Source organism: Fukomys damarensis, unplaced genomic scaffold (genome assembly GCF_012274545.1).
Source record: "Fukomys damarensis isolate Sample0158 unplaced genomic scaffold, DMR_v1.0_HiC HiC_scaffold_8, whole genome shotgun sequence".
Lineage (NCBI taxonomy): Eukaryota > Metazoa > Chordata > Mammalia > Rodentia > Bathyergidae > Fukomys > Fukomys damarensis.
In genome coordinates, this window is record NW_022900920.1 from 12,562,420 (window position 1) to 12,579,299 (window position 16,880).

At 44.2% G+C, this 16,880-nt stretch overlaps 1 protein-coding gene across 4 annotated transcripts in view; it reads left to right on the top strand.

Moving 5' to 3' along the window:
• The window catches only part of Adam12 (ADAM metallopeptidase domain 12), a 405,947-nt gene that overhangs the window by 286,036 nt on the left and 103,031 nt on the right, over window positions 1-16,880 (top strand). For all 4 annotated transcript variants that reach the window (XM_033761360.1, XM_010620988.2, XM_010620978.2 and 1 more), the window contains one exon: window positions 9,784-9,860. In XM_033761360.1, coding sequence (XP_033617251.1) covers window positions 9,784-9,860 — 77 coding nt within the window. The remainder of the gene's footprint in view (window positions 1-9,783; window positions 9,861-16,880) is intronic.

Genomic DNA, 16,880 nt, shown 5'->3' on the forward strand with positions numbered 1-16,880 from the left:
TAACAATTTCTCCTCAAGAGGAAATTTCCCCTCAAGAGGAAATTTCCAAATATGAAGTTGATAGAACTTAATTCATAATGCAAGGCCCTGGAAATGCACTGACATATCCACAAACCAAGAAGAAAGTTTAAATATACTTTTTTGGAAATAGAAATTTTTCAGTGAACATAAATTAATGAAGAGGGAGACAAAAAGAATCAAGAGGAAGAATCAAGTAAACCAAAAGCTACTCATTTGAATATATTAATAAAATGGACAAAATATTTTCAAAATTAATCACAAAAAATTCCCAAGTAAGCAATGTGAAAAATGCAGAGAAGGAATAGCTATTGTTATATAGGCACTTTTAAAAATCCCATGACTGCTATAAGCAATACTAGTTTCTTTAAATACTAAGTATTGGTTCAAGGTGAAAGAGAAAAATTTAAATATGATTGTACATAGAGATCAAATCAATAATAGTATTTTAAATTTTTATTCATAAAAATGACATTGGTCTCCACACACCCAAGAGAAATACTACAGACTAGTAACTATTATGAAGATAGTTACAAGAATCCTAAGTATATATAATCCTAAGTATCGTGTGTGTGTGTGTGTGTGTGTGTGTGTGTGTGTGTGTGTGTGTGTGTGTAAACTCTATCCAGCACAATTTTAAAAATTCTTTATATGAGGAATGCAGGGATAGTTCAAAATTGACCTATCAAATAATATAATTCAACACATTTAAAACTTCAGATAAAAGTGTTATTATAATGGATGTTACTTTTCCATCATCTCTATACTCTTTCTTGAGTAGATTATGGTAACTCTAATGGGGGAAGAATGTTTCTAGCATCCCTGCTCTGTCCCTGTAGAAGCTCACATAGCATCCTGTGTATACTAGGTTTTTAAAAACTGACTTGCTTGGCCACTGCAGCCTCTCAGGTAAGGCTATCCAGAATTCCTTCCTTCGTATATATTCTTTCTCTCAAGGTTGGATGAGGTTGAATACAATGACCATCAGGATATAAATCCTACTAGAGGCAGGGTGTTTGAAAACATAAAGATAAGTACGCTTTAATATAATTGCTGCCAGAAGAGATGTGTACAAAATACCATTTAGCTTTTACTCTTTGGAGCCAGTTAATAGTTTTCGGTTTCAATTGCCTAACTAATTTTCTTTTTCTTGGGCATTTCCCCCCCACTTTTCTCATTTGGAAGGGATAGTGCAATAAAAACAAAGAAGCAGAAATATAGGACTAGATAAACCAGGACCCAACAGCTGCCAGGTCTCTTTTGGATTTGGCTTGCAAAGTTGAAGGCTACAAATTGAGGCATCTTAGAGAATGGCCAGGATAAGCAGCATTCCAGAACCTTACTGTTGTTGATGACTCCATGGGGTATGGGGCTCTGTACTTCTCCATCTTCTCAATATGTGTGCAGAGGGCCAGAGCTCTGCGTTCTTCCTTCTCATTTTTCCCAGAGGTGACTGGGTGGGAGGGTCCTTCAGCTTTGGCTGACCCCACGGGAGTGGGAGTGAGGTCAGAAATTGCTAGAAGCCTCACTTCCGCCCAGGCCCAAGCTGGTGTCCTCTACAGAACATACCAGAAGCCTGGTTTAAAATGTGATTCATCTGATGCTGTACTTTGATATTCAACTGGCTCTTTGAAGCTATCTTCAGTGGGTAAAGCAACAGGAGGACAGATTAATTGGCAACCCCAGACCTCTGGAAACAATAGCACATTTGATTTTATTACTGGAAATGTAACGGCTCCCCTTTCCACCCAGCAGCTACCTTATCCCAATCCCTTAAGTGCCATCCAAGCTGTCAGCCATCAGCCATGTTATTGTTTGCTACACAGAACCCACAGCCCGAACAGCTGGCCCTTGTGGAGAGAGTTCAAGGCCTGTGTTGTTACTGGTGGTAGAGACAGTTGCAGCCTGGGGTCTGTTCTTATTGAATCAGGCTGGAAAACAAAAAGAAATTTGCTGACTCCCTTCCTCACCCTCTAAAGGCAGCCCATAGTGAGTTTCCCTAAATTTAAAGTTCATAGAACATAAGGACCACTTTGGCTGTAGTGCTTTTGTTATTTTAATATCTCAACAATCATTATAACTTGGCTGACACAGAGTAGTAGCTGATTTTAATTTTGGAACCAATTTCTTGCCTCTTCTCTCCATTGTGCTGACAAGATGAAGTATTTGTGACTCTGTCCTTTGCTGGCCACATCGAAGGGTGAATTCTGTCTCATATCATCACATCTAAGGCCTGTGGGAAACAATATGCATAACATTTGTGCTATTTTCATTCCACCAAGCGGCCCTGGGGAAGCTGGAATAGCCATCCAGAGAGATGCCCACAGTGCTTTGGTAGAACTGCCTTTCTCTGTTGCATGTGTGTGAACTGAGCAACTACCCTGTGGTGGGCCCTGGGCCTGCCGCTGAGTAGGGATTAAACACAGCCACAGAGACACCCTGGGGCTGGAAATGGGAAACTGGTATCACTCTAACAGCCACAACAGAGTCTATGCTGAATGCGCCAAGGGGAAGGATGAAGGCCTGATCTGTGCTGAGGGACCATGAAAAGTAGAGTTCAGGAAAGGGACATGTGTACCAGGGGATAAAGGGTGAGGAGGTGTGAGGCAGGGTATGGGGGAGGGAGGAGCATTCCAGGCTGGAGCAAGTTTTCCTTAGAGGTAAGAAGTATGCAGAAGTTAATTGAGGCCATAGCGTATAGGACTTGAAGACAATGGGGATCAACTTGGCCTAGAAAGAGGGGCTCTGGGAAACCATGAAGAGGTCACCCCAAGCGAGTATCCTGATACTGTTTAGGCTCTGCAAAACCCCGGCTGTCTGCGGGATGAGGAATTTGTCAGAGGGCACAGGAGCAGGGCATTGGCAGATTCAGGCAAGGGGCTCTTGAGGAAGAGCCAGAGCCCAGGTGAGAGGGGCTCGAAGGCCAGTTTGTACAGAGATGGGGAGAAGGAGATGAGGCTGCCTGCACCCGGGAACACTAGTGTGGAAGGTTCCATATGTCTCAGACCAAGGGGTCACTTGTAGTGGGATTCATCTATAAAAACAATTTTGAGCAGGATTCGGGAACAAATGCATTTATTTCCAAAAGGTAGCCCTGGAATATGCTTCTGGGGAAGACAGTGGATGTCCAGCTGAACCAAGTCCTGGATTAGGAGGGGTGAGGGCAGAACTGCCCTCTGAGAATTCACTGTGTGCATCCTTTCAAGGCCCAGCCGAGCTCCTATCTGAGGTCCACATTCTCCGGTAATGCTGCCAAAGGAGGAGGGCACGGCCCCCATCCTCAGAGAACAGATAGTCTGACAACAGATGACACCATGATGGGGATACTATGGGAGCCAGCAGTGGGACAGACATCCATGTTCCCATAGGAACAGGCTGTGGTGACATTCCTCCCTGAAGGTCAGGAAGGGGACAGGTCCGAGCCAGGCCAGTAGGCACAGGCGCTGGGAGCACAGCCACAGCGTTGTATTATCTGGGTCCAAATCCCAGCCAGTGCACTTGGCCAGCTGAGGGATGTGGCCGTGAAGCCTGAGACCCCGAGAAGTGAACTAGCCGTGGATACTGTTGTGATAATCAGTCACAGCAGCATTTCCCTGTGCCGGACCTGTGTTCCTTCTGAAGTCCCTATACGTGATAGATGAGGAAGCGAGCCCTGGCTGGAAAGAATGGAAGAAAGTTCTGAGAACTGAGCTCTTATTGAGGCTGTGTGTCTTTGTCAGATAGCCACTGGTCCCTTGGGTCTCAAACCCTGTCCCCCCACGTCCCAGACATACCTTATGTCTTTCTAGGATCTGTACAAAATCCCACCCAACATACAAGATTACGAGCTAAGAGGGCTGAGGATTTAGCTCAGGGGCATGGTACCTGCCTCATGAGTGCAAGGTCATGAGTTCAATCTCTGGTACCAAAAAGAAAAACTACAAGCTAAGGATTAGGAGCAAAGTGAGTGAGTATAAACATTTAGCACTGCCTTTTTTCTATTGGGTCAGTTTCTCTCATACATATCATTCATCCCACAAAATCATGCTGAGCCAGGATTCTACATGGAGAAAAGAAGTAGGTGGACAATAGTGTTTGCAGCATAATGGGATTAAAATACTTATTTTGATATTCCAAATTTTTTTTTAGTGCCTTACATATTAAAAAGTATGGGGCCAGGGATTTAGTTCAGTGGTTCCACCACCTGCCTAGCAAGCACAAGGACCTGAGTTCAATCCCCAGTATCAAAAACTTAAAATAAAATAAATACATAAAATAAGTAAAAAGTATGTCTTCATGTCTTGTTTATTTGATCCATAAAATGCTGGGATCCATCCCATTTTACAGATTGTAAACTGAGACTATAAGTCTCAACCTAAACCTTCCATCTCCTGACAGATCCCATGCTCTCATGATCGCAGACAAGTTGTTTCCAAGCCCAATTTGCAGGGAGGTCCCGGAAAATGTGAACATGATTTCTTCAGCATGTGTTCTCCAATGCAGAATTCCAACACCACGAAATTACTTGAATGGCCCTTGAGGTTAGCTCTGCACAGTCTCTTACAGATGTAGTTCTCGTTAGAGCTGTGGGAGCAGAGATAGTCCCCGGAGGATGGGTGTGGTGACTGCTGTCCTAAGGATCCAGTTCTGCACATACTCAAGGCTCACCACCGGGCAGCTGACTCTAAACACAGGCTTCAAAGCTGCTCTGTCCTTTGCTTGAATGCACTGTCAACTTGTTTTGAGTCTCAAGCAAACATGTGGTCTGTGATGGCCTGATGTTCTGTGCAGGGACCAAAGGCCTGAGCACAGTGATTTTGGCCTGCAGGCTGGCACACAGGGATTCACACACACTCCCTCCTACCCTTGTCTGCAGACTTCTCTCAGAGTTTAAGAGATGACTTCACTTTCCTGTGATCCCATGATTGATATTATAAGGAGGCTTTGCTATACTCAAGACAGCATTCCATGCAAGTGTGCATTTTAGGCATAGGCTTTTCATTTTATAGAAGAGGAAAAACTACAAGTTCCCAACACCAATGTATGGGAGAAAACTATCTCGCCTAGAGTCCAGAGTCCTGATCCTGGTATGTCACCTCTGTGACTTTTGATGGCTTCTTAGCCAGAAGCGCCTCAGTTTCTACCTCTGTTCAAGGAAGACTCTAGCTAGAAGGACAAAGTTGGCCTTAGAAGGCCTCCAGCTTCCTTACAGCTACAACATTTTGTGATTTAAGCACTGAATCAAAGTAGTTTACTATGTGCCTGTGGCAAGGGGTAGTAGGGGCATTCTGAATTCCCAAGAAAAAAAGCATTCAGAATCTTTTCCCACTCATAGAACTTGTCTGCTAGCAGTCCTTTTAATCACAAGGTTGGGCCATTTTTGTTACTACTTTAGCATATAAAATTCCTTTCTTTCTAGTCCACTGGGAGTTGAGTAACAGAAGTTTGATTTGACTTCCCGCAGGGCAGAGTTTGAGGGCTACTAATTTTCAAGTTCAAGAGTTCTTATTCTATCTTCCTCTCACCCACCATTATATTTGATTGATAGTATTAAACAGAAGGAAAATATATTTTACTGGAGTAGAGAAATGCATTAAGTTAAATAATAAGTATATAAAATATATGGTTAGAGGTTTTGTAAAGGGAAAGATGTAATTTTGTGGTTATGCCTGTTTGAGACTTTTTTCTGTGTTAGGTTTCATTGGTAGAAATAAAATGTATTTGATCAGCAGAATGAGGCAAAGGTGACTGTCCTGGAAGACGTCTTATCCAGTTCTGTCTTTGGGACACGAGCACGAGAAAAAGTGACTGCACCATTTGATGCCTTTGGGATAATCCGAGAGAGGAGATAGATGCAGTCTGGGAAGGAGCATGCAGACAGCAGTGGCCACATCTCCCCAGCGAGTCAGCTGTAGTGAGCAGCAGGAACAGGGTCCCTGGGGTGTAAGACTTTCTCTGGTGCCTTGGCTGCCTGCTGTGCCTGCTACTGGTGCGGCACATCCAGACATAATAGGCCAAGAATTCATGAGTCACAAGGCCTGTGTGGAGACAGGCCAAGGACACAGGCCCACACACACCTATGGACATCCAGGCAGACTCTGCTGGCCCCTGACCATGGTGCTGCCTGCCTCAGAGGGTCGGTCCCCTAACCAGGGGCAGAAAATGTCTCCCCCTCACTCCCGCAATAAAATTCCCCAGCCACGTGACATACCATGGTGTAGCCACCTTGTCTTTCTGAGCTGTGAAATTTACAAAAACCAAATCACATTTGTTCCCATGTTTTGTGAGTCACGGTAAAAAAAAAATAAATTTCCCAAAGTTGGAATTGTCCTGGAGAAGCTGCTGTTTGGAGGTCTAGCAATTATACTTAGCAATCCAAGAAGTTACGCCCTGTTGGGAGTGAGCAATGGGCTTGTTCATCAGTCATCTGAAGATGAGTCAAAGGTCGTGTCAGAGTTCAGAAATATATCATTAATTTATGATGATTAACTAGGAGGGGTGGAATTGTTTATTTTAAAGAAGAGTTTCAAAGAGCTAAACTCCAATGCCCCTTTTGTAAACAATATTTAACCAAGTTGTTCAACTGGAAATTAATATACTAATTTGTTCTCAGCTCGTCCTTTAATAAGCTTACATTTTTTTATATTGAATTTGAAAATACATCTGATAAATAATCTATTAAAATAGAAACCGAGTATAAATGAGTTTGAAGTTCTAAATATTGCTCATTAAGATTATTGTCATTATTTGGTTTTTAATTTCTTAACTTATGTTTAGCTGCCTATAGCAGCATTTCATATTTCCCTAAAATGGGGGAAATTCTAGGGTGGACCCCAAAGACCAGCAGCAGTTGAAACCTAGCCATTCCTGTCACCCCAGGCAGTTTATACTCCAACAGCAACTGGCACTGCAATCCCGCACCCTGTACACAGAGCGTGTGATGGGACAAGGATCCTTCTGATCCCTTGGGGCATTACAATCCAATTAGGTGATCCCCTCTGCTGCAAGGGAATTATCATCACTGAGCCTCTCCTAAGTACCTAAGAGTCAGAGAGACAGAGGAGACAGTGGAGCTATCCAAAATCCATTTCACATAGATATAAAGGAAGCCCACTGGCAACAGGAGCCGCCCTCCCTGATGGCTTGGTGGGTGAGTGTCAGATGTGGCAGCTGCCCAATCCCCTCAGGCAACACCTCCTAAGCATCTGCCTTGGGGGAGGGGGGTGTGAGTGTCACACTCCTGTGCCTAAATCCCTTAGCCAAACAAAACTAAGTCCCAAGCCTGAGCTGCTACCTTCTTTCTACTGCCTCCTGCCCTGCGAACATGCTCTCCCTACAGGCAATTCCCTCTACTGCATTAGCCCCTGGACACCAGCCATCCCACTCAAGTATGTTGGTGAGGGCCCAAAAAGGAGCCCGCAAGACTTCGTTTGCAATTGCAATGATCAGCAACATAGATAATCCAAGATAAGCCACAAACTATTAAATTGATAAGGTGATCCAGCAAGACATCTGCTATGAGATCAATTTAACAAAACCAAAAGCTTTCCTTTACATTAAGAATAGCCATATATACAACATAATAGAAGATACAATTCAAGATATACTCAAAGCTGTATAATACTTACATAAAGCTTCAAAATGCTTTCCAATGGCTATGTGTAAAAAATATTAAACTTGATTGAAGAAAATAAAAATGACGTTATTAAAAAAAGAGACCTAGTATATACATCAGTAAGATAACTAACTCTACATTGTGAAAATACTTCTTCCCAGTTGATCCATACCTTCAGCATAGCCCAAGCTAAAAATCCTAGTGGACTATTACAGAGCTTAGAAATTGATTCTAAAATCCATCTGAAAGAGAAAACAGGCAATGGTAGTTCATAAACCTTTGAAAAAACAACAGTGTTTCCAACCTGCTCAAAAGAAAATTAAATGGGGGAAAGAAGAGTCTTTTCAGTGAACGGTTCTGGGATAATTTGATGTCCATATGCAGAAGAATGAAACTGTACTCCTTCAAACCATAATCCAAAATGTATTATAGATCTTAATAGCAGAGCTCAACCTATAAAACTCTTAAAAGAAAACAGGTTTAAATCTTCATGACCTTAGCTAAGGGTTTCTTACATATGCCCCCCCCCCAAAGCATAAGCAACCAAAGAAAAAACAACTTGGATCTTCTTAAAATTAAAATCTTCGTGCTTCAAAATACACAACCGGTAAAATTAAAATGTAACCACAAAATCAGAGAAAATATTTAAGTCACATATCTAATAAGGGATTCATATTCAGGAATATATGACAGACTCTTCCAATTTAACAATAAACAACCCAATTAAAAATAAGCAAATCACTTGAATAGATATATCTTCAAATAGCGTGAAATGTTCTGCATCATCGTCGGTGATCGTGGAGATGGAAATCCAGCCCACATCTAGCTTGCACTTCACATTCCTTAGGATATCTGTAATTTAAAGGATAAACAGTAACAAGAATTGGTGAGGATGTGGAGAAGTTTGATCCCTCATACATTGCTTGTGAGACTATTCAGTGATTCATCTGCGTGGGAAAAGGGAAAACAGGCAGTATTTCAGAGAGTTACAGAGTTTCCATAAGACCCAACAATCCCGCTAGTAGGTATGTGTACATATACCTACTTGTAGTGTGTATCCAAGAGAATTGAAAACATATGCTCCCTCAAAATATTGTATTCAAACGTTCCTAACAGCATGACTCATAATAGCCAAAAGTAAAAGTAACGCATGTACCCACCAAATGAGGAATGATAAGCAAAATGCAGTGTGTCCATACGATAGATGTTTGTTATTTTGTTAGACTATTTTCTTATTGACTTCAGAAGCTCTTTATATATAAGGTATTAATATTTTACCTGTTACATGGGAAATGTCTTTTAACCTCGTTTAGAACATTTTTTTGTTTTTCAGAGCTTCTGACTTTCATAAATTTAAGTTTATTCATCTCTGTAGGGGACCATGAAGGCACCTGGCATTCAGAGGACCTGAATGAGGCATGCTGTGTGTGCTCAGCCATTTCCTGTCAGTTACTTAACTGGGCCCTCAGCACAACCTCTGTTCAACATAAAATTAACCTTGAGTCTGGACAGATGTCCATCCTCACTAAGGCAGCATTGTGCTGTTGTTTCTTTTGGCAAGCAGTGACATTATTAAAGATTAGAAGGTTGCAGGCATGTCACATAGGAGTTTTTGTCTTTGATTTAGAAGACCTTCCTGTTTTGCCCTCCTGCTGAGGCAGGCTTCAACTCTCTATTGGTAATCCAGTGAGGTCCCCTCTTTCTATCCTCTCTCCCTTCCTCTCATCTGCTTTTTATGTTTCCATACACCATAGATTCAGGCCTCATTTTATTACATTTCCCAGTGTGCTTAAATACCCCTTACAGTTCCTCCTCTCAGTACCAAAGACAGTGCACACGAGGGTAAAATGGCGATGTCAACATTATTCGTTCTGCTGCTGGATTTTGTAAAGCACTCTGCATCAGGGCTTTCCTGGTGGATGTCGGAGAGGCGGGAATGGAACTGATGCATTTTGAAATCTTACTGATGATCGCTGAGCGAATCAGATTCTCTGACCATAGATCCTGGCTAGGTCACATTAGGCTCAACATTAACTTTTAAGGCTGTGCATGCAATATTTCACGTTAAAAGGAAATTCTATGGCTAACAACAAATGAAAAGAATTAAGAACAATTGTCCTATTTTACGTGGGCAAGAAGATATTATTACTAAAGCAGTCCTCTCTCTTTAGGGTCATTGTTACTACCACGGACATGTGCGAGGATATGATGGTTCGATGGTCAGTCTCAGCACGTGTTCTGGTCTCAGGTAAGTGGCCATGACTGTGGCAGCTCTGGTCCGAAGCACGCCAACCACAGACTACTTCTGTCTTTTCGTACTCACTCTAAAGCAGTGGGAGGGAGTAATGGGGCTCAAAATACAGTTGCCCCTCCACCTGGGTAAGAGGGGGAGGCCCTTTCTTGACTACTGGTGGCAGCAGGGCTTACCCAGGATCTTAGCTTCTCTCTGTTCCTCCTCTTTGAAGGCCTTTCCCAGGCCTGCTGGGCCTAAGTCTCAGAACCCAGAGTTGTATGAGTTATCTTTCCTTTCTATGCTTTGGATGCTTAATAACTCTCCATGTTAAAAGACGGGATGGTACATATTAACATTGCAGCTGCTGGCTTAAAAAGAGGGCTTCCTCTTATTAGGAAACAAAATAAAGGAATTAATTTAACAATATACAAAGTGAGTTGAATGTAGGCATGCATTGGTAGGGGTTTGCTGCTATGCTACAGGCACAGTACAAGAAACGATTATCTTTTGTTGCTGGACAAGCCAACCTTAGGCTTTCCTCATAGCCCTCTTCCTTCCAAATCACAGTTGTTGGGCATCAGCTGGCTCTTGTGTGCTCCCCAGGAAAACCATTTGTCTGACAAGTTTCCAGCTGCCTCTACCTTTTAACTGGGCTTATTCATTGAGTTTGTGAGCTAATAGCTTGTATCCTCAAAGTCTGGAATGGTGTGGTCTCATGTACCAAGAAGGAGGAGAGACAAGGTGGTAGAAGAAAGTACCAGCTTGAGTTAAAAAACAAGATTGCAGTCTCTATGTCCATGGTAACTGTAATGTAATTCTAAGTGGAACTGTGATGAATGGGAATATATAGCACATTCACAAAACAACACAGCCTCAACATACACACCACCAAAGATGCAATCACACACATGGCACGATACAACACACAAGAAATGATGTCTTCTCTGTCTCATCCTAAGATTTGCCTTTCTGTCCAGCATCCTCTTTAGCTCATGAGGGCTGGCCCATGCCTTTAATAACTATAAAGCATCTCATTTGACAGATGATGTCACCTCTTATCTCCTCATTCCCACACGAGGTGCACTTAAGTGATTTCCAGGTTTTCTCAATTGCACCTAACACTTTGCTTGCTGCACGACCCTGGCCAGCCATCCTTTGCAGCCCTGGCAGTCTGTTCTGGCTGGTACTCTGCAGAGGTGACTAATGAAGAAGGGGAAACATGATAAGGAGGGTGAGCACACTTTCACTATTACCAAGCACAGTCCTGCTACTTCATTCTTCAAAGACTGCCTTGATTCCCACTCCAGCCAGTACAGAATGTGAGTTTCATTTACTTGCACCACCCTGATGTGGACATATCTGACGTATGTTTACTTGCTATTGCAATCTAGTAATAGGTACACAGACTTATTCTTCTTCCTCTTTCACCCTATTCCAACTCACTCTGGTTCAAATGGCAACAAGCTGGGGTCTGCACCTCCTACCTCTCATTCCAAGAGTGTGAAACATAATCAGAAATTAGAGTGTGTATTCATCTGTTGTTACAGGGACCAGTCAGACCATACAGATCACTCTACCTCTTTATTTTCTCACCTAATCCTATCTGCAAATCTTAGGATGAGACAGAGAAGACATCATTTCATGTGTGTTGTATCGTTCTATGTGTGTGATTGCATCTTTGGTGGTGTGTATGTTGAGGCTGGGTTGTTTTGTGTCAGTAGATATAGACCAAAATCACTATGTGACTATAGCACACATATCTGCACACAAGCCCGGCTTTAAAAAGCATTTCTGATATCTTATTTATAGATGCTGATGAACTTTATCATGTCTGCTAATCTGAGAAGTGAACAAGATGCCTTGTTTGAATTTGTTTCTCTCCAGTTTCTTATTTATTCAGTAAAGCTCCCTTGAGCACATCCCTGGTGCCAGCACTTTCTAGGTCTTGGGGTCTCAGCAGTGAACAAAAGGTGTCCCTCTAGGAATACATTCTAGGAGGTAGCAAAGAACAGACAATGTATGTGTGACAGGAAGGACCGGTGCATGTGTGACAGGAAGGAAGGGGATAAAGCTTGAGGCAGGACAGGAAATGCAAGAGGAGGTCAAAGAGTTTTGGAAAGAAGTGAGACCGGCCCTCAGCCATCAGCAGAAAGCTTACTTCTGGCCAAGGAACAGTGAGTACACAGCCTCAGCACACAGTAGCAGGTGGCTAGTATGGCTGGAAGGGTAGGAAAGCAGTCAGGGGAGGAGGAAGAGGCCAGGGGAGACATGGAAAGGCAGCTTGTGTGGGGTGTGGAAGAAGAGCACATGTCCTATGGCCCCTGACTGTGATGGGTGCCATGAGAGCATTGAGCCGAGGTGACATGGCCTGCTTTAAGGTTTCTACAGGGCTGCTCCAGCTGTCACGTGGAAGTGGACAGTGGGGGACCTGTACAGAGCAGGAGCTCAGTGAAGAGGCTTTGCAATGATCTCAGGGAGAATGGTGAGGCTTGGACAGCAGTGGCAACTACAGATATGCCAGCATCTAGCTGTATTCTGGGAGGATGAGGCCAGAGGATCCCAGGTTCGAGCCTAACCTGGACAATTCAGCAGCTTAGTGAGACTCTGTCTCAAAATATGAAGTAACAAAGAGTGGGGGGCTGGGGATGTAGCTCAGTGAAAGGCCCTGGCTTTAATCCTCTGTATCAACAACTAATCAAACAACCAAAACCATTCTCCTGGGCCATCCTCTCACCCTGGACCAGTGAGGGAGGTGTGAGCGCGCAGCACTCCTGAGCTAATTCTGGGCAAAGCTATTCTGCCCCTTAGAGAGTCGAGGCCAAGATGGGCAAGACCATGATGGCAAGGACCACACATGTGTAGAACTCAAAATGACCCACTTCTGCGTTGGGTGCAATATGCTGGAAAGTGGATTCTCTCACCACACATGGGAAGGGAAAACCCGTATTATAATGCTGTGTCTCTCTGGGGCCTGAAAGGTGGATCGATTTATTCAAGAACATTTATTGAAAGTTGGATATTTCCAGGCTTCAATTTAATATGAAAATTGGTGTATTAAAAAAGGAGAGAAAAAGGTAATTCAAGCTAGGTAAAATTAAAGCAAAATAACATGAAGGTAGATTCTGCCTCTGAAAAGTCCAATGGCTTCAGGCATGGCTGATGTTATCAGAGTCCATTTGCTCTCTCTCTAGTTCCCTCCTCCTTCTGTGTTCTTTTCCTTCTCAGACACTGTCTTAGCTTGATGACCACACAAAATACCACAGACTGGGAGGTTTAAACAATAGAAATTTACTTTTCACATTTCACATCACAACTCTCTTCCCTTAGCTTCTAAGTGGCCACCACACTGTATGCACACGTGACTTCTGATATGTCCAAAGGAAGAAGTTTGCTGCTTCCTTCTGCTTATCATCCTTTTCTGGGACTCTTCCCCCAAAGCCTCATCTAAACCTAATTACCATCCAAAATCCCTACCTCTGATAGCATCATACTGAGGATCTCAACATACGAATTGATGGTACGGGGACAAACTCTCAGTCTGCGACAGATATGGCTAGTGTATTGTATGGTATTGTGGGGTAGGGTAGGGGAAGCTATAGTGTAGTGTAGTGTGGTACAGTATGGTATGGTTGGGTATTTATTGTATTTTGGTGACAAAGAAGCTGCCAGCAATGTTAGGTTCATAGTGTCAGATATCAAGCAGGAGAATGAGGGCCTTTCTTCCAAGATCAGCAAAGTTCCTCTACGTGCATCTCTTATTGTCTCTGCCTGTCCCTGAAACAGTCACAGTGGCTGGAGGGGGTACTGCGCTCTGGCTCAACAAGCTGTATATTTGCATCTTGATCCCGCTGAGGGAAATGTCCGCCCAGCCCCATGGGCCAGGAGCAGGGAAAGGGTGAAGGCCCCCGAGAAAAGCAGTGGGCTTTTGCCAGGAAAATGACAGATGAGAACCAGGAACACTCAGGAGAAAAATAGGTCTCCTCCAGCAATGAAAAACCATCAGCTCTGAGGATGTCCATTGTCAGGGAATTTCTACCAGAAAACCAAATTCCAGATGGGTAAAGTCAAGTCCTTCAGTCCTCACAAAGGCACCAGTAACTGTTGGAGTCCCTGGTTCATCTCACATTGTGTGGTTACCCTCCCTGGCCAGGCTACAGTGTCTGAGTCTCTGTCCTCTTCCTATCCCCAGGACCAGGAAGAGGTTCCCCCACTGGTACCTGGCACAGACTCCAAATTTGGCAGAGAGGAACATCACGAAATTCTCATGGCTAGGACTTCAGGAATTCGGGAAAATAAATGCAGGTCTGGTGCCACCAGCCACCAAGACAGAGACGGAACATTGATGGGGACAGCTGCGTGGGTCTAAGGAACACCTCACTGTGTGCTCCAGAGGGTTTCGGCTTCCCAGATCTGTGTGCTGTTGTTACAAAAGCAGCAGACCATGCATCAACAGGGAAATTCCAGAGCGATGCAGTCAACTTTACAATCTTGCAAAAAAAAAAAAAGAATCAGACCACAGGGAGGAAAGCTATATTTGATCAACTAATTCCTGACAGAAGAATCGATTGGGGCTAGAAATAGAGAAAAAGACATGTATCTATAGTAACACCAGCCTGGGAGACATTAAAGAAGAAAATAGGAATAAAAGTTTCTATCCGACATGCTGTGCTCTGAAAGCATGTTGAGATCTAGAAAGGTGAAGGGAAGCTTGAGTGTCCTGGGGGACACATCAGTGAACGTCCTAGAGGACACACGAGGGCGAGCCGGCAGGAACATCCCACGCAGCTGCAAAAAAAAAAAAAAGGCTTAATTGTAACAGGGCGAGCAAGGACGACTCTGTGCTGGAACAGACGAGAGGGGAGGTAACCAAGCAGTTCGCCTTCCATCGTGAGAAGTTCGAACAGAGAACAAAAAGGAAGGGGGTTAAAGAGTCCAATGGAAAGGGAGCTCAGAGAGGAAACAGCTCTGTAGGGGAGAGAATGAAGCACTGCGTGGAAAGGAGGTCACAGCCATAGATTTGGCAGTGGAGCTGCTTCTCGCTGGGAAATGACTCCAAGTTCAGTGTAAAGTTCAGGCCACGAGTTCATTGTATTCTACATCCCATGTTTCCCTGGATGCTCAGTGCCCGCACAGTACAGTCTTGGTGCAGTGCTTGTGTTTCTCTTCTCCCTTTTGCATCCTGGTCTCATTTATTCTTCCTGCTTCTGCCTCTTGTCCCTACTCACGAGTAACCCCATCTCGTGCTCTGCCACGGCGCAGTGCGCAGTGACCCGGCACGGTGATGGGAGATGGGCCAGTCCCGCTCACTTAATGTCCTTTGGAATGGGACGCGGGGCCTCCAGCCCTGACATATTCCTGCTGGAGCATCAGAGCGGCTGTCTCCCCAAGTGCTGATTTTGTTCCTAAATGCAGGGTCCCCACCCCCTTTGCCTCCCCCGCTAGAGCCCGAGCTCCTCAAGCGAAGAGGTTGCGTTGCGTCTTACTCTTTTTCTTCTTCTTCTGCCCCACCCTCTAGCTCCTGCTCAGATCTCTGGCTCCACGAGTTTTGTGGGCTCCAGCTTCTGGAGTGAATCACACGTTTCCCCATCACCTGCAGGCAAAGGATGCAATTCAGCTTACTTCTTAAGGAGCTATTAGGCTTTGCCTAGTTCTTTCTTTTTTCCTTTCTTCCTTCTTCCTTGCCTCCCTTCTTTCCTTCCTTTCTTTCTTTTGGCACTGAGGACTGAACTCAGGGTCACTTCACTATCGAGTTACATCCTCAGCCATTTTGTATTTTTTATTTTGAGACAGGATTTCCCCGTGTAGCCAAGGCTGGCCTCAAACTTGGGAGGCCTCAGCCTGATGATTAGCTCAGATTACAGGCAGGTGCCACCACGTCAAACTGCTGTCTCATTTTTAAATAAGAATCTATAACACCGGAGTACAAGGCTGCACGCACTCACATGAAAGTCACACTTTCTCATTCCTGTACTTGCACACACACATGTGCACTTTATTTTCATGGGGGCAGAGATGGGTGTCACTGCCACCCTTTACTGGGCAGCTTGCAACCTTGGCATCCTCAGGGCTTGATGCCCATGCTGCAGCTTAGAGCCAGTGAGCCCAGCGCTCCTTCTTGTGACCCCAAACACCCCTGCATGCCATTTAAGTCACCTTGTTCCCCATCCTGGTCCCACTGCCCCTAGGAAAGAGGAAAAGACCGCTCATCTTGTATATTCTCGTGGATGCCCATGAAAGCCACGAGCAGATAATTATGTTCCTCGGCTTCACTGAGGTGCAGACTGTGAAAGTATCTTCCCTGTAGTCCCTGTGGTCCCTTAGCCTTAAAGGGCAAAGCTCAGCCTTCAACCCAAGTCTGGCTGAACTAGGTTCCATATTTCTTCCTCTTGCGCAATTTGGATCCAGCATTCTTTTTCACCCTTACTTTCGTCCTCCCCTTAGGAAACCTCTTTGTTCCTGCCACACTGTTTTCTAGCTGAGACAAGAACATGCCCCACATCTGTATCTTCTGACTGCACCCTGCTGCCCTGCCCAGAGCATACCTCTCTCCCAGCTCCCCTTTGGCTTTGGAAGATCCACTCTTCCATCAAGGCCCAAATCAAACCACGTCCTTCCAGAAGCCCCTTCAGACTCAATTGCCTCTCAATATCTTAAACTATCGCAGAAAACATTTCCATTCCTGTAGGTGTTTCATAAATATTTATCTACCTCCTGTCTCAGGTACCTGTCCTTCTTTCTCCACGGGAAGTGACTGTTATTTGCTTTGACTCTACCTACTCTGTGGTAAGAGGCTTAGGACAGAGGATATTTCTGACCCTTTCCTTATAGAACCTGATTGCAAGATGGAGCTCCTAGCACTAGGCCATAGGTGAGGGACAATACAAGATGCTTCCATAAACTTAGCTAAATAAAAAACACTAAGAAGGAGTGCCAGGGATGTAGCTCAATGGTTCTGCTGCCTGCCTTGCAAGCACAAGGTCCCGAGTTCGATCCCCGGTACCAAAAAAAAAAAAAAAAAAAAAAAAAAAAAAAAAA